The 19,091-nt window shown below is 38.5% G+C and overlaps 1 protein-coding gene across 1 annotated transcript in view; it reads left to right on the top strand.

The window, feature by feature from the left end:
- LOC122797224 (prostatic spermine-binding protein-like) overlaps positions 1-19,091 on the top strand; it is a 171,392-nt gene that overhangs the window by 55,425 nt on the left and 96,876 nt on the right. The window contains exon 3 of the mRNA XM_044066061.1: positions 6,371-6,488. Within this exon, the coding sequence (XP_043921996.1) occupies positions 6,371-6,488 (118 nt within the window). The remainder of the gene's footprint in view (positions 1-6,370; positions 6,489-19,091) is intronic.

Genomic DNA, 19,091 nt, shown 5'->3' with positions numbered 1-19,091 from the left:
TCTTTGCCTTAATTTATGCTAGAAATTTCATGTAGGTAAGACAGACTGGTAGCAGTATCTCCAGCTCCAGATTAACTGGTTATAGAAAGTAATTGTGTTATTGAAAGGTAGCTACAGGTTGTTCATCTCCTATATATCTATGTTGGATAATTGGCTCCAGCTCAAAGTACCGAAGCTGCGAACAGGGTGGCCTGAAAATGTAAAGGTTGTTGTCTGATAGCTCCGAATAACCTGTCAAAGTTTTGCTCACTCATTACAATTTCCTCTTATTGCAGTTCATCCATGATACGATAGGCAGGTTTTAGGAGAGACTATCACAGCTCCTCTCACTCATTTAGCATTAGATGAAATTGCATCCCCTCAAAAAGGTGCAAGTGTCACAGGTGCCCACTCCTGTTTGACTGTTATCACCTTGAAATGGAAGCTCAAGGCAGGTCTGACTCTGGCTCATACTAAGCATTTGTTAGCTTCATTTGTGGAGTTTGAGTAATTCTGTCCAGTCAAAATTAGATACAAATTGTAAATCCAACCTGCAGCGCCAGCTGGCAAGCTAATCTCTTTCCTTGGGGGAAAGTAGAAAATCAATAATGTATTTAGTAATGCTATTTGCTTGGCTGTGTTTATTTGATTTACATGTTTTTCTGTAATTATTTTTTCTGGAATTACATCACAAACTTGAGATGAACCTGGGGTTGTTTATTAGTGTTAATAAATGTCTTTCACTCAGTTAACAATGTTTTTCTAAACAACTTTATTAAAATATCACTTAAGACATAGGCAGACATACATTAATAGAATAGAAAACAAACCATATTAACATTTTACATTTACATATTACATGTTTTTTTTCTTTGTTACAACTTCTGTTAACTTTGTTTTGGTAGTAAGTTTGAAGCTACAGTATCTTAAGATCCTCACAGATCAATAACATAGTAATACCTGTGAACCTACTATTTCTTTATTGTGGCTGGTTACATATGTATCATCTATTATTTATGTCAGTATCATTCCATTATTATTTCTCTGATTTATGCCAGTATTTTTCCATTATTATTATCTCAACTGCAATTCTGAATTGCTACAATAAAAATAAAACAGAAAAAAATGAATCTTAATGGCATCTTGCTTTCATTCTTCCTGTTTATGAAGACGGTAGCCCCTTGTTATCAGGAATGGCTATGCAAGACCACGACAGGGTGGGTTATTAATGAGTGGTGTGGACTTGTACATCAGCAGTGACACAAACTCTGCCTGGAATTCAGAAATGCAGTGGGCCAGCCCACTGCTGTTTACTGTGTTTGGACAACAAGGCCCAGTGCTCATTAAGAATTAATAAACGGTGACAGCATGAGGTAGCAAACTCATAAAACATCTCACTCATTGCTGCAGCAATGACTGCGGGAAAGTGTACATAAATATTATGTTGAGGTTGCAAGGAATTAGTGGCGAGAAGTGTGTTCATCAGTAGTTCCTGCACCTTGTTGAGGCTGTGTATGCTCTCACACACAGGCACCCATTTTATTTATATGTGTGTGTGTATGTGTGTACATATGGTTTACTGTTGAAATGTCGTCCTGCCTGTGATCGAATGGAGTGTGTTCAGAAAGCACTTTTCCAATGGGCACAATGCCAAAACAGACTACATCAAGAAAACAATACTGAATGGACAGTGTAATTTGATAATCTGAGTTTGGTAGTATGAGTGGAGATTGCAAATAGGAAATTAACGCATTTCTTCACTGTAGTGCAATCTCAGAGTTGGTATATATAATTTGTAGGGGGTTTGGGGGGCAGCCTCTGCATGGGGATACAGGGGGGCTCACCTCCCCGCAAAATAGTAAAATATATGTGCTGTTGACTGTAGAGTGTAATGATATGTTACGCTGCATAGCTTGGGTGACTGATGTCACTTACTGCTATGTCGAATACATTGAACTACGGGTGTCGATGTATTCAGTTTCAATGTGTATGCTTGCTTTATGTTTAGGGTTTCCAGATTTTGGGTCGACATTGTGACCTGTCGACAAATACATTTTCAGAATTTCAGTAGTAAACCTATATACAGTGGGTATAAAAAGTGTACACACTCCTGTTAAAATGCCAGGTTTTTGTGATATAAAAAAATGACACCACAATAAATCATTTCAAAACTTTTCCCACCTTTAATGAGACCTATAACCTGTACAATTCAATTGAAAAACATAAAAAATTTGTTAGGGGAAAAATATAAAAAATAAAAAACATACAATAAGCTGGTTGCATAAGTGTGTACACCCTTAAACTAATAATTTGCTGAAGCAACTTTTGATTTAATTACAACTGGGGAGAAATAGGCAAGTAATGGGACCCTGGAATGGCTGCCAGGGGGGCTATGCACACACAAATATATATATATATATATATATATATATATATATATATATATATATAATGAAAAGGATAGAGAGAAAGAGTGAGATATAAGCACAAATACAGTGAAAAAATGCAGGAAAACTGCAAGGCAATATAATTATATGCTGAGTTATATCAGCAGTCTAAGAAAAGTCTGCCATGAAATGTGCATTAACGGTATGTGTCACACAATGCAGTAAGAGGGACAATATGTTTCCTCCAATGTGTAAATCACATTGTTGTGGGCAGTGCAGTTAGAAAGAGCAACAAAATGCCCACTGGAAATGTTAAGGAATAGCAGAAAAATCGAGTAAGAGCAGGAAATAGAACCCCAAACCATCATCATATCTAAGGCATAAGTTCAGGGCTAAAGATGTTGTGCTACCATTACTGAAGGTTGCTATTAAACATGCAGTTACATTATCAGTCCAAACAGTTTAATACAGTACATTTGTGAAAACTGTACCAGTGCCATGAAAACTGCAGCTCTGACAATTTCTCGATTAAATGTAGTACTGTTAAGTACAACAAACACAAAGTCCAAATACAGCTGTTAATAAAAGCTGTCTACCAAAGAGGGAATTGATTCCACTGGCAGCATTATAGTCAGACAACAGCAATGTAACATGTTGAGTTACATGTATAATCCCATGGAAGCATGAAACCACTGTGTGTGTGTGTGTGTGTGTGTGTGTGTGTGTGTGTGTGTGTGTGTGTGTATGTGTGTGTGTGTGTGTGTGTGTGTGTCTGTATAGTCAACCATATAGGCCTCCCATTCAATACTTAAAGTGCAACCTAAGTGCTGCTACTACATACAGCAAGGTCTAGCACCTGTCTCTCTTTATGGTAAACACTCCGTATATGGGCAGTTGTTTTTCCAAATAAAACAGTTTAATATCAAATGGCCTGAAGTATTAGGGCAAAACATATTTCCTAACATACTTGTTGCACTTGCAGTAAACTGTTACTTTAACATCTTAAAAACCTTATTGTTATAGGAGATATCCAAAGCAACTGACTTTGTACAACAAAAATTTGTTCGTATGGTAGGAATTTATCTGCAGTCCATGACACTACAGGCAAATCATATGTATCCAAAAAATAAAGTACTACTCTGGATATTTGATAATGTGGCAACCCTGGTGAAAACCCTGACTACTCTGTGACAACTGACATTATTGCTAAAAAGTAAAACTACACTACTTGCTTCAGGCATATGCTCCCTAGTGCATTCTCTGCAATTAGCTCAGTGGCTGTGGAGAAAGAAATGGGAGTACTTTAGTCATCTTCACGGCAGTTTGCATGTGGAGGTTTAAGCCGTGGATTACTCACAATGCATAGTTGGTGGCTGCTCCCTCACCTCAGCCTGTGTAAGATCACTGTAATAGTGGTGACATTGCTCACCATTACATGGTATGCCAGTAAGAAGTGTAACCTCCTTCTGTGGGCTGCTCCAGGCTTCTACCTTATACCGAGGCCATTGGTACTCTTCCTCAGGGGGCCTTAGTCTGTAATGCTGGTGGAGGAGGTAGGGGAAGATTTTTGTCTTCTCAAGATACCATCTTTTTACTCTGAACTCTCCCTCAGAAGTCATAGTTATTATTATAATAGTTTTCAGAGAAAAATGGATGAAAACAGAGTTACACCAATATTCACACATGCCAATTGCCAAGCAATGGGGACCAGCTCATTTTCATTAACTGTGGCAGAAGGTTATAGAATTATTATTTTGTAATAGTGGTTCAATATAGCAGTTTGAAGCATGAAATATGGCAATCCATCTTTGTTAGACTAGTCTGACTATGGTGGTAGTGAATTATGGATTACAGCAATTCCACTTTCAGTATGTTTTGACTAGAATTAAAGATATCCCCTCAGAGTCATGAACTGAACTCCTCATGTGCATTGCTGTCTGCAGTTGCTTAGGCATGTGTACAAGTGCTATGGGGGAGGTAATGTTAAGTTAAGCAAGAGTACACAATGTGAAAACTGAGTGATTCAGAAACATTTGTGTGTTGAGCCCTCATTTGTATAATCATCACACCTAGCACCATATTAGCAGAAGGGAAAGCACAACTCCTCATCACTCTATGAAAGAATCTATGGCGCAGCAGTTTCATCACTGGAAAAAATGTTGAATTACAGCATGTGTTTAACTTCCATCTGAGTAAGTCCAATCTTTTACAGTCCAGCACACCTAAATACCAACTTTTGATACTTGTTTTGTTAGCAGACTATATTTAAAGCTGAAGAAAAAAATTAAGGGGTTATAGCAAAACTGAACTGAATGAAGTAATTAAAGTATGTAACTTTTGTGCAGAAGGATTGTGAGGCTTAAAGGGAAATGCAAACATCTGCACTTCCTCAGATCACCTGTGCAAATCATTCAGTATAGGGTTATACCATCTGTGAGTTAAACTATCACACTGTTTATCACATTGCCAGATTACAGTGATGATATCTATGAGAGATGCAAAATTACAGCTGCTGTACTGGGTTACTGATGTGTAACTTACATTAGATGAACAGCCTGGCTAGACATATGGAAATGTCAGATGCACAGACAGCATTGTGCATGCACTCAGGATAGTTGTGTAAAGGGGATTTATGGGCCACTGCCAATCATGATTTTAATACCAGTGCTTTCCATATCTACAGATCAATGTCTAAGAAACCATCAAAAGAGAAGCAAATCGATAAGTGCTGTAGATGTGATCAAATAACTGACGCTAATTAACAACATATTCTTTTTGATTGTCCATCTCTAACAAGTTTCTGGGAAAAAAATGAACCTTTTCTTGAAAGACTTATGGGCAGATAATATTACTATTATAAACATTTTTATTCTTATACAACTTCTCTTCTAATCTTGTTATTAAGAAAGATGAATATTATCTCATCTGGGCTATTGTGACAGTAGCAAGGAAAACCATCACCATCATCTGGTAAAAAATAAAGCCCATCTCTTCAAGAATTTGTTTCGCTTCTCAAAGGAGTTTTTCATAAAGAAATCACCATCAAAAATGAGATCATCTTAAACATCTCCATTCTTTAATTCTTGGGCTAAAGTATTAAGTTTATTGGAAATATGGAAATAATTTATTGATTGTCTTATTTTGACTTTTGTTATTATTTTATTATTATTACTTTAATCACAACATCTGTATCTCACATGTGTTTGCGTATATTGTAGTTAATATGTTATTCTTGAACGTGTTTCTAAAAAAATTGATTATACTATTGTAAACTTTATCTATATGTAATTTCCAAAAAAAAAAAATTAAAAAAAAGAAGTATATTAAAGGGTCACCAAGAACACCTCACATAAGGTCAGGTTCTCAGATGCTAGGAATGAGATGTTCATCCAGGGTTTCCATCTTCATGGCAGACAGCTGTTTGACTTGGATCCAGCCAACCTGGCTTACTGTGACTGTGCCTGAAAAGACATGGTAGTAGATATAAATGCAGCCAATCACCAGGACCACTCATACAAATACCATCTGATATAGGGCAAGTGATATTATGCATGCCGCACAACAATGAGCTGCCCACCTGGCATGGGAGTGTAGGTCAACAGGTGGACAGCTATCAGCTGAACCCCTTCTTATGGAAATGGAGGAGTTTCTGGTGTCTCTCAGGGGGCTAGCATCACCAATAGGTCCCACAGTATGTTTTTGCATGTCAGCACAGAGGTTCATCATGCACCAAAAATATCTAATGAAGATATCCCAAGTAGGTCTGATAGTTCTTTTAATCAGCACATCTAGGTGCTCCACAACCATTTTTTTTATTTTGGCATTGTTGTTGATATTATTTGTTTCAATTATATACATATACCAGAGATTGCAGCACTACAACAATCTCTGCTCATGGTAGTGTATTTATCAGTGGGGTGTGCATGAGCTACTATTTCAACTTCTTATTTACTAGTATTCATCAGGGAATAGGCTTTACTTACTCAATGTGTTGTTCTTTGCAGTGTTCACAGGTGATTCTTTATCCGGCATTGTCACTGTGGAACTGCCATTTCCTGAGGTCAGAGAATCTGATGCCTCTGTGGATGATGGTGGGCATGAGCTGGCACATTTGGGGGTTTGGTTTGTGTGCTGGACACAGCAAATGTGACAAATGCATCCCTGATACATTCCATGGACACAGTCTATATACTTTTAGACACCCAGGAAACACACACCATGCTGAAATGACAGGTTACTGGGGACACCATCATAGAGGGACATTAAACACCCATTCTGGACACATATCTGGGTCTTCCACTCGCTCCAGTGGGCAAGAGAAGGCATACAAGAAGGTAAGTACTGACTCCTGATGCAGACATTGTTACTACCCTCCTCTTGAAATCAGTGTGTCACTGGCCACAACCCATCATAGGTGCATTGTCATCATAAAGGCATAGGGTAGTACTACATCAGCCATAGCAGAGATGATCAGGTGATACAGGGTATGTGGGATGACTTCTGTAACGGCATGTCCAACATGTGTGACTTTTTCAACAGACTAAATAACTTATCAGAATGTGCTCTGTACTCTCAAGGCTGTGTGCCAAGTGTCATTTGTAGTTCATCTATGGATGGTAGTGACTGTGGCTATGGATGAGGTAGACCACACTCATACAGTGTTAGTACATCCATTTCTACATCAGTTGTGGAGGTGTCTACACCCTAGAGAGGATGTCCCCATGGCACTTCTTATCAGGAATGAGTATGCAACATCTTGCAAGGGGTACTGCACTTGTCAAGGCTGAGTTATTAATGAATGGTGTGGACTTGAACATTTATACAGTGGCACACACTCTGAATAAACTTTTGAATATTACTGTGTGCCAATAAAGCCAAGTATTAATGATTCATAGTTTTTATAGTTCAAACAATACAAGCCATTGGTGATGGCTGGGGGGCTTCATGCCTACTTTTGAATGCTGTGAGGTTTCTGCTCCATGACCTCGCAAAGTCTAATGTGATATAAGTCAAGTGGAGCACCTCCACCCTGGGGTACATGTCATGCCATAGACATGTTTTGTTCTAACAGGGTACCTAATTTACTTATTTAGTTTTTAGAGCAAAGAAACATCATATTGCATTAGTCTAATAAATAAAAAAATATGGAAAGAACACCCTTAAAAACTGGTGTCCTACGTGGCCACTTAGTTGGCCTATATGTAAGGTTGGCCCTGCCTGTACTCCTTCTCTCAAAGAAAAAAATCAGACTTCCAAAACACCATGGACTCACCACTATTCACAGATAAATCCATTGGCTGCTCCAGCTGGGGGTTATTCCATACTATTTATAGCTCTTGTAAAGACTGACCATTTCTTTGAATAATGTTCTCTTCATCAATCTCAAGACTGGTCTGTTGCTTTTTAGATGTGAAGTTAGAAAGGAAAGGTAATGACATTTGTACTAGTATTTAAAAAGAAGACATCCAAGCAAATAGATATCTGCACAAAACTAGCATGCACACAGCACATAACTTTAATGGCACAGTGAAGAGCCAGTTAATAAGGGCTAGTAGACTCAATATGGATGATTATAAATGCACTGAACAAATGGAAGCTATGCTACAATAATTTAGTAATAGAGGTTATGGGAATGCATTTTTGAATAAGCAGATGCAGGAAATGATGAGAGAAAGGCAAGGAATAGCTAAACCATATTTTGCTCAGGGTGACTATCAGGGATATATTAGAAAAAAACAGGTAGATGTAACAAAAATGTATGTTATGTTACAACTTATAATAGGAGAACTAATGAAGTAAAAAATATTATATCTAATAATTGGGGAATTTTAGAGGCTATGCCAGAATTAATGATAATTATGGGAAATAAACCAATTTTTGTGTACAGAAATCATCATAGCTTAAAGAAAAAATTATGTTATAAGGTTATGAAATTTAATAGTAGGATTCAAATGAATAAGAGGCAGGGGCAGTTCCATGTTATGCTTGTTGTTCATGTAAGCATATTTTAAAGAGTGATGAATTTATATGAATACAGGTATGAAATTGGCATTCAAAAGACATGCGTAAATGGTCGTGCCTTCGTTGAAGGTTGGACGTCGAGCTGGCACCTCGACATTCGTGAAAAATCTACTGCCAATCATTTGCGGACCGGAGTTCCACTGTTGCGACCCCTGACCGGGAAAAGCCAAAAGACAACAACAACAACAGGTAGGAAATTTATGTTTAAGTGTGTTGCTACTTGTAATACAATGAATATTGCATACTTAGCTACATGCCTGCAATGTTCAGCATTTTATGTAGGCAAATCAACTAGAAAATTAAAAGATCAGATTAAAAACTTGAGCATAATAAATTTTAGAAAGCTTAGTAATGATTTTATAGTATAGTATTTTTGTTGTGCCTTTAAATTAATTGATTGTGAGCTTTGATTGGGCTGTGGCTATTTTATTTAATTGTGAGAAGTTTTATATGGTATGGTATCACACTGAAGAAGGGTTCATCCCGAAAGCTTTTTGAATGTGAATGTAAATTGAGGCATTATTAAATATTTCTGTTCATTTCGGAAGTCCATTTTTTTCCTTTGTTTTCTCTTTGTTTATTTATTGTTATACTGTAACTCCATTTACTGAGGTGTTTTTTCTTGTGTTCCTTCTCATATCAGGAGCAAAACAGAAGCACTAATCCCAGGCTGATTCCTGCAATGTGGTTTTAAGGTTACCAGTGATTGGTGTGATGGCCCAAATGTTTGTAGTTTTAAATGTAAGATGGAAAAAAAATGGATACTCTAGGTACTGAAGTTCCTGTTATAGGTTTCTCTTGTGATTTTTTTGTTTAGTAGAGGGAGGTACTATAATGATTTTGAAAAGAAAATGTATGGCTCCAACTGATACTGAATTTAACAGGATGTTTTTAGAAATGAATGAGTTTGGTTTGTTAGGCATATCAGTTTTTAGGAAATGTTATCAATAAGATCTGTGACTAATAGTATGCATTTAACAATGGTTGGCACAAATGTAATTTGATTTCATTTATTCGCATTGTCATTGCTGTATTTGTAGGTTTAGAGAGATTTTGAAAACTGGCTATAAAATATGTTGTAAATGGCTTGTTTTCAAGTGGAAGGATAAGTTGTTCAAAATAACGGGTGTGATGAAGAGTATTTTTTACATAAAGAGGGGCAGAGTAGCTGGAGAATGGGGGTAGGAGAAGACCGAAGTGGGTCATTACCTAAACTGATAATGTAAGCTGTTGAACACAAGTTACTCTGTGCTACAAGGTATGCCTCTCAAACTGTTTAAAGTAAGTAAAATGTTATAGGAACAGATAAACTACTGCTGGGTAATAACTGAGCAGAATACAATTTGTATAATAAGGGGATGCAAGAAAATAGTTAATAATGGAGGAAGCAAGAGAGCAAAACAGTTTTAAAAACTATAACCTGTTGATATTTTTTAGACCATAGTGTTAAAATGTAAAAGGCATAGCTTTCACATGTTAAGTCTAGGATATAATCAAAAACAAAACAAAATAAAGCAGTGCACAAATAACAGTAGGAACAATAACATCTACTACGATAAGTGAGGGCACTGAAATTATACATCAACTAAATGACAGAACTGCATACAGAGTAATGCATGGCATCAGACCTCACTACAAGAAAGCAAGTACAAATACAATTAGCAAGAGAAGTAACAGTAGTTGTGTAAGTGTCCTTCTAGAAATTGAGAGAATATATGAGACAGAAAAACTCTATAGCGTATGTGTACATGTTAATAACAAAAGGAAAGCTTTCAGATGTCATAAAAGATAAAAGTATGAAAATAACATCTGGATTAGAAGGGGCTAATCATAACAAAATAAAATGCAAAAAAAGCCCAATGGTGATGCAGGCCACTCTGGTGGAACAAAGGGATAAAGCCATGACTATGGCCCAGCTCACCCAGGTTTGTTCTTTGGCTTGGGTGACTGACTACACAGCAGGGAGGGGTGGATGTGTCTGCCTGGTGGTGGTGATGGGCTCTGGTTGGTGACACTCCCTAAGGAGAAGTGTGGTCCAAAGAGGAGAGTTTCCTTCAGATGTAATCAACGGATGTGTATGTGTATGTGGGGGGGGGGGGGGGGGAAGTACGTAGGTCATATAAAATAACTCTCCCCACTGGATGGAACACAGATGGCAAAGCCCTCAGGATGCCTTTAAAATCCACGACCATCTCCAGCAACACTAGAGTAAGTCTGGGTGGGGTGGGGGGGGGGCTAAGAAGATGGCTGGCAGACCTGGCATGGATATGAGGCAGTGGGGGCCAGGCCTGCATAAACAGAAGTCCAAAGGGACCAAAAAAAAATTAAAAAAAAAGCCCAATTGTATAGAAGGATAAAGCCCTGATTGTTTAGCAGGTGACCTGCATTTAATGGTTCAAGCTGCTGATGGTGCTGCCAGGAAAAATGGCAGTGCCTATGCTGTGAGAGATAGAGGTAGTTTTCATCTAGTTATGCCTGCTGCTGTGGTATCATGGTCCAGAGAACTCTGAGACATGGGTGAAAGTAGCTTCTGTCCAGCCTTTGAAGGAGCACACATGCATGAACATGGTGGGAACATTGGCAGCACCTGCAATAATGCAGGTCTGCACATCACCACTCCAGGGGAGGGGTTAGGACAGTAACAAAAAAAATGATCTCAACTGCTGGGATGCCAGCGAGAGCACAAGCACCCTTGATGTCTGTTTGGATGATGGCACCTCATATACGCTTTCACCCTATTGGATCTAAGGATGATCCTCACTATCAGGGAATGAACAGGCCCATGCACTACTGGGGAGGCTTGATGGTCAATGGGTAGAAGGCAGAAAAAATACAGGGGGGAAAAGGTGAAATGCAAAAAATGTAACTAGGTAGATGATCAATTGGGCATGAGTATTTTCCCACACCTCTGTCTCACAAGGGAAGCCAGTTTGAACTCTGCAATCCCATTAAATTCAATCAGCTTGACAGTGCTAAGAGGCATGCCTCTGAAACTGCTAAAAGTAAGCAAAATGTTACAGAAACAGAATAATTGTGACTGTGTAATGCTGTCCCCGAATTTTACATTGAAGCAATGGTATTTGATAAAGAAATAAAACTGTCTCATACAAAAGTGCTGCAATAATACTGCTAAGTAGGAAGAAAGGAAGGAAGAGACAAAATTACTGCAATGAGACTTATACCCTAAAAATCAGCAAAAAATATGTGTTATAACTAAAAACTGTAAATAGTCACATGCTCAGTGTGTGAGCATCGCATGGTAAGGAAAAATGTATAGTGAAGCTGTATAGTCAGATAGAAATGGAAAACAAACAAATGGCTGGTGTCACAGTCTAGGCAGTCTGGGAAGGGTGTAGCACTGAACTGTACACCTGCAGTTAAAATATAAACAAATGTCTGGTGTCACAGTCTGGACAGCACTGAAAGAGTACAGCAATGGACTGTTATACAAGTCTTAACTGAAACTTTTCATCCTCAGCTGTATGATATTCACAGCAGTTCTGTAGTCTTGCCAGTCCTGAAAGTACAGTCCTTTTGTGTCCTTGCATAGATTTATAGAATATGACAGATATTTCCACATACAAAATTAAATGAATTACTCAGCTGAAACAGGAACCACATTTCCTGCTAAACTACCCTATTTCTGGGTTCAGGTCTGCTAGTTTGTGAGATATTCCCTGCAGTAGATTTGCTTAGGAATGCATAGATGATGTGACATTCGGCTGCAGAGACATATGGTTGCTGCAAATCCACCATGGGCACAGAGAAGCATGCAATTCCATGCCCACTACTTCAATAGCAAAGGACATCTAAACAGCTACATAGAAAACTCCATAGGAAACCAATACAAACCTTCAGTTGGAGTTGCATAGCAAGAGGAGGAACAGGAAACTGTGGCAATTCTGATGCAGCCAGTGTTGTGAGGTGATAGGTCGGTGAGAGTTCCCATATGAAAGAGGAATGGATGACACAGGATTTAACTGAAGAGTATGTGGTACAGGAAGATGCTGTAGAACTATTGCATCTATATCATAACATCGACAACTTTGGTTGTCGAATCCTAAAACATCGACACCTAAGCGTCGAAAGCAAACAATATTGAACGGCCACATCATTGAATTCTTTCCTTGGAAAAGAATTTGGGTGGCTGTCTGTAAACAAAATAAACAAACACACCCAAACATAGTGGGGGGCTTTTCCCCCCACACCCTGATGTGGGGAGCTGCACCCCCACACACCCCCTAACTAAATATACCAACTCTGAGATCGCTCTACATTGGGGAAAGTACAAATCTCCAATAATGGCCACGTGAATTCTTTCCCGAGGAAATAATTCAATGATGTGGCCATTTGCTATTGTAAGCGTTTGACGCTTAGGTGTCGATGATTAAGCATTTGACAACCCAAGCTGTCGACAATTCAATAGGAACCCAAACTATCTAGAGAATGCTCACAGGAAATGGGGAACAAAGAACATGCCTCAATGTAGACGAAAATGATCTAAGAGAAGAGTTGCTTGATTTAATGGAGATGGACAGACACATTAATATCAATGAAAGAAATAGACTACAGAAAGCCAATAAAACCCAAAAGTTAGAAGTTTGATAAAACAAACAAATACAGTAATTAGGACTGCCCATAGTGATTCATGCGATATAATAAAAGTAAATAGGATATATTACTGTGCAGCTAAATTAATAACAGATGAAGTCTTATTGCAAAAACACATGGTAGTAGGGAAAAGGAAGGGGAGAAATCAAATGCCATCATGGAAGTATTGAATAGAGAAAACTATAAAGCAGTGAAGACACAAAGTGTCACTGTTAGAAGAGTATAGAAGAGGGAACAGATCAAGAAAAACACTCAAAAAGACAGACGTGATAAAAGCAATGCACTGTATCAGAACAGATCAGGAGAAATTGTGCACTATCACAAATAATAAACTGAAAATATGAGCACAGGCAGAAAAACTTAGATGATACACAGATAAATATAAAGGAAAAGAACAAAACAAGCAATTTATTGCTGACCCAAAAAAGTTTTATAGTGAATTGGGAAACCAAGGCAAAAAGAATTGAAACACCACCAAAAAAAGAAGAAATCAATAAATTTTGGAGAAATATCTATGAAGACCCTGTGGATCATAACAAAGATGCTTAATGGACAAAAGAAGTAAAAGAAAGAAAAAGAAGTTCAAATGTACAGGATATGCTATGGGATGAAGTAACGGCCAGAGAGATTGAAACAAAGTTAAGAAAAGCTCCTAAATGGAAAACCCCAGACCCAGATACAGTACCTAACTTCTGGTTAACATCTTTACATGAAGATTTAACCATGGGTAAGAACTATTTATATGCACACCCCAGACACAAGCCTAGCTAACAACAGGAAAAACAATACTCCTGAACCTGCAAGCTACCCTAAAAACTATAGACCAATAACTTGCCTTCTGATGCTATATAAATTATGCACTGGAACTGATGCCAACAGAGTTTATAGCCATTTAGAGGCAAACTCAATCATGCCAATAGAATAAAAAGGTAATAGAAGAAAATCATATGGAACAAAGGATCAGTTGATGTTAAATAAAGTCATAATGGAGAACTGCAAAAAGGGGAGGGATCTTAGTATGGCATGGATATACTGCAAAAAACATTTGATAGTATCCCACATTCATGCATAAAAGTGTGCTTAAAAATGTATAAGATGCACTCTACACTGATTGATTACATTACAGCGACCATGAAACAGTGGCAAACCACTTTACAGTTAAGCCATGATAAAGGACAAATGTATACAAACACAGTGTATTATATATATATATATATATATATATATATATATATATATATATATATATTTATATGTATGTAGCTTGGGCTGCTTATTTTGATGTGATATATACATAATTCATTTACAGATTTTATATTTATATATTTTATGTACCTTTAGTGGGGCTGCTTTAATGTTTTAATTGCTTAATTGATTTGATTTGATAGGGGGTGTATTTAAGCAAGCAATCCTTAGTGGTATATATGGTCTGAAGAAGCCGTTTTGGTGAAAGCACTTACCTGTCTCTACCATTTGCTGCTATTTGCTGCTATTTGCTACTATTAAACTGTTTTTTATATATTATTCATCTATTGTGGTTCGTGTGTATGGTCCCGACTGGCCTTGGTCTGTTCCACTGCTGCTGCACACTTTTTGGTGTTACTTTTGTATTTATTTTCATCAGTGGAACATTTATTCCTTGGAGGTACGTTTTACAGTTAATAATAGGAATGAGTGGAATATCCTTGTATCAAACTAATAGAGCAACATATCCTTGTTTGTGCCATAACAATAATTCATCTTTGCTCCCCCCACCCTCAAAAGAGCAAAGTATCCTTGTTTGTGCCATAACAGTAACTCACCTTTGCTCCCCTCACCCACAAAAGAACAGTCTATCCTTGTTTGTGTCATAACAGTAACTCATCTTTGCTTCCCCTCCCACAAAAGAGCAGTGTATCCTTGTTTGTGTCATAACAGTAACTCACCCTTGCCCCCCCCAAAGAACAGGGAAATCACACATTTTGCTAACAAACCATTTTTGAAATGCTAAAAGTTCTATCAAAGGAAATGTCCCTGAAACATTTGTGCATATTTATCATAACACATTTGATTTTCATGCATTGGGAATCATATATACTTCTGAAATGGCTTGGCAAACATGCCCATGCCATCAGTATACTTCTAAGTAATGCATACAGATAAAAGTATAAAATCCTTTGTTTCAGAATTTTCTTAAAATACATTCCAGCATGCACAGTACAAATGGAAGAATACCATCTGAAGTTCAATACTCCTCTGTGCAGATATATTCCAAAGTAATAACGTATCTTCACTCTTCACATGAACAAGTCTCCTCACCATCAGTTTACTTAGCTACATGGTTGCTTTTTTTTATGGTGTAGATTCAGGGCTGTCAGCATGGTGAAGATATAAATGAGGTGTGAACTAATTAGAATTTCTGAATCCCAAAGAATTTGATCTATGTAGGGATGTAAATATATGGCAACCACTCCCTCAGTGCGCGGTTTTAATGGATTGCAACTGTGACTCATTTGTGATTGGGAGAAAGAAAACACAACAGCAATGCAGGCTGCCTTACTTCCAGTGGGTGTGTCAAGTCACATCTACAAAATGTTAGATGTAAGGTTGGAAATGTAAATAAACAGCACACAAGTCACAGGTTGTGTTCCTTCACATCCAACCTGCTCTCCATTTTTTGGCAACTGAATATGATATTTCCACTTAATATCCTCATACATTTTAAGGTCAATTATATAGAATGGTTTACACACTGCATGTCTCAGATTACTGCTCAGATATATGAAGAATGGCCAACAAACAGAAATGTAAGTCAGAGCTGTATATTTGCAAGCAATAATCATGACGGGTTGTGCGATCACTAGGTGCACTACATGTAAAACTACTAAATGTACAAATAATACTTGTATGGTTTGATATCATTGTAGATGCTGTTGCAGTTGTTTATGTATATATTGAGTTAAGTTACTTGCTGCAAAGCTGTTTGTGTGGCAAAGAGGGATAAGGCACCTATCCCGTGTTCTGAAGGTGCATGGGAGTGAGAGATCAAATCCAGATGTATGTAGTAATATCTCATGTTCTCATGTATGCTAACATTTTCTAGTGTGTATGTCATAGGTTGCTATTCTTCATTTCAAATACCATTTCCTTTTCTTTCTTTTTTTTTTCTTTTTCTTTTTATTGACCAGTGTTTGCATGATGCTCCTCTTAGTGCAAGCATTGGGAGACGGATAAAAATGAATGTCAGGTTTCAAAACTGCAACTGCTCTCTGAATGCACTAAGATAAGACAGCAGTTGTAGGACCTACTAGATAAAGCAGGGCAACACGAATTGGTGTTGACAATGGGTGACTTGACTGCGAATATTGGGATGGACAGAACAGGGTATGAAGACTGCCTGGGTCTATATGGGTGAGGCAAAAGAAATAAAGAAGAAGATACAGTTCTAGACTTCTGTCTGGCAAATGGCTTGATAGTAGCCAACACATGGTTCAGAAAGAGAGACAGTCACAAGATCACATACAAAAGAGTAACCAACATGCAACTCAGGTTGGCTTCCTTCTAGTAAGGAAAAGGCACTGGAGCAGAATCCATGACTGCAAAGTCATCCCAGCAAAACAGTCAGCCCACACCATAAACCACTAGTTGTCACAATCAACTGCAAGCAGTGGTCATAGAAGGCTCTAAGGTCAACAGAGACCAGGCTGAAGACCTGGAAGTTAACTGGAGAGAAAGTACAACAGTTCAAGGAATTACTCAGGGCTCTAGCACCTCAAAAAGAGGAGGAAACAGGTGAAGTTGAACAAGAATGGCAGCGCCTAAAACAGCATGTGTTAGGACTACAGAAAAGATATGTGGCCAAGCCAGGTATGGAAATAAGACACACAAGAAAAGCTGGTGGTGGAATGCAGAAGTTCAGGAAGTGATCAAAAGAAAGGAGTGCAGGAAAAAGTGGGAGATAGAAAAGAATGACCAGGCTAGGAAGGACTACTGGTTGGCTAACAAAGAACCTAAGAAAGAAGTTGCAATAGCAAAGAATAGGGCATTGGAGACACTCTGCCAACTTCTGGAAAGTGACTCAGTAAGTGGTGCAAAGAAACTATATCAGGTCACAAGACAAAGACAGAAAGATGCAGAAGATAGTCAGATAACCTTCATAAGGGATGCCAGCAACAATCTGTTCACAAGTCCACAGGACATCAAAGGCAGATGGAAGGAGTATTTTCAGAAGCTTCTGAATGAAGAAACCCCCCCATTAGCTGTACTGCCTCAGAAACAGCCTACAATGAGAGAAAAAGAGGAGCCCACCCTAAAAAAAGTAAGAACAGCACTAAGGAAAATGAAGTCAGGGAAAGCAGCAGGCTCAGATGAGGTCACAGAAGATATGAAATATGCTAGGTGAGATAGGGGAGAAATGAATCCTGAGGGCACTAATAGCAGTGTGGAGAGAAATGCATATCCCAGATGACTGGAGAATAAGCATACTTATTCCAGTGTACACGAACAAAGGGGACATCCACAACTGTGGGCAGTACAGAGGTATCAAACTCCTATCACATTGCATGAAAGTTCTGGAGAGGGTGATTGATAAATGGATACACAGAGTAGCAGAATGTAAGATGGGAGATGAGCAGTTCAGATTCAGATCAGGATGCAACACAATTGATCTGATGTTTACAGTGAGACAGATACTTGAGAAGAATCTAGAGATGAGGAGAAAGTCCAACTGGGCCTTCCTAAACTTGGAGAAAGCATATGACAAGGTCCCAAGAAAACTGTTCTGGGCAGTACTGCGGTGGTTTGAAGTCCCAGAAACATGGGTAGAATTAGTGCAGGCTAGGTACAAGGATCCAATGACTCAAGTATGAACAGTGTTCAGCCTCACAGAGGGGTTCCCAGTGGAAGTGGGTGTCCACCAGGGTTCAGCTCTGAGCTCACTGCTGTTCATACTGGTGATGGACTACATTACCAAACAGATCAGTGGGGACAGATCAACAAAGTTGCTGTATGAGACAATGTGGCATTACAGGCAGACTCTGGTCTAGAACTTCAGCAAAGGATAAGAGAATGGAATGGAAAACTGAAGGCACATGAGATAAAACTAAGTACAGATAAGATGGTGGTAATGGCAGCAAACTAGAGAAATCAGAAGAAGCTGAGAATAGAGATAGAAGGGAAAATAGTGGAACAGGTAAACAGCTTCAAGTATTTGGGAGGGGTGGTTGAGGAGAAAGGCAGTCTGAATGAATAGGTCAAAGCTAGACTCAGAGAGGCTGCAGCCAAATGGCATAGAGTATCAGGTGTAGTCTATGATAGAAAAATGCCAAAGAAGCTGAAAAGTAAGATGTACAAGACAGTGTTGTGACCAGCACTACTGTATGGTACAGAAACATGGGCAGTAAAGGCAGAACAGTTGAAGAAGCTATAGGTGATGGAAATGAACTGCCTGAGAAGGGTGGTAGGATGCACACTGTGGGACAAACAAAGAAATGAGGACATAAGAGCAGAAGCCAAAGTAGCTCCAATTGCAGATACAATCAAAGAGAACAGATTACAGTGGTTTGGACACATGCAGAAAATCACAAGACAATCTGGTGAGGAAGAAATGGGACAGACAGGAAGAAGGTAAGAGGAAGTGAGGACATCCAGCAAAGAGGTGGATGGATTGTGTGAAAGAAGATCTGCGACAGTCAGGCATGAAAGTTGAAAAAGGCAGGAGTGTGGCACCGAATTGAGAGAGTTGGTGACAGTTAGCAAGATACCCCGACCCCATGTAGAAAAAATGGGAAAAAGAGGGCTGATGATGATGAATGTCATGTTTGGCTGTACTTATGTAATTTCTGTGAAGTACAGCAGTGTGCAAACTGGACAACTGGACCACACAGGAACCAGACAGGATGTACACAACCAAAAAGAGAAATCATATGCATTCAATTAATACCATTGGGCATCGTGCAAACCTGACAACTGACATTGCACTGCAGTTAACAGCAAGACCTTAAGAATGATTAGTACAATACACAATGTTATGTTACTGGTTCTGTGGCCTCAGATGTTAAATGTAGGGCTGGAGTACAGATGGTCCTGGGTTCTAGTACAGGGTGTACAGCCTTT

The sequence above is a fragment of the Protopterus annectens genome, chromosome 3.part0, assembly GCF_019279795.1.
Source record: "Protopterus annectens isolate FY-2018-M chromosome 3.part0, PAN1.0, whole genome shotgun sequence".
Lineage (NCBI taxonomy): Eukaryota > Metazoa > Chordata > Ceratodontiformes > Protopteridae > Protopterus > Protopterus annectens.
The sequence above is the reverse complement of the archived record's forward strand: the minus strand, read 5'-3'. Positions and strand labels throughout refer to the sequence as shown.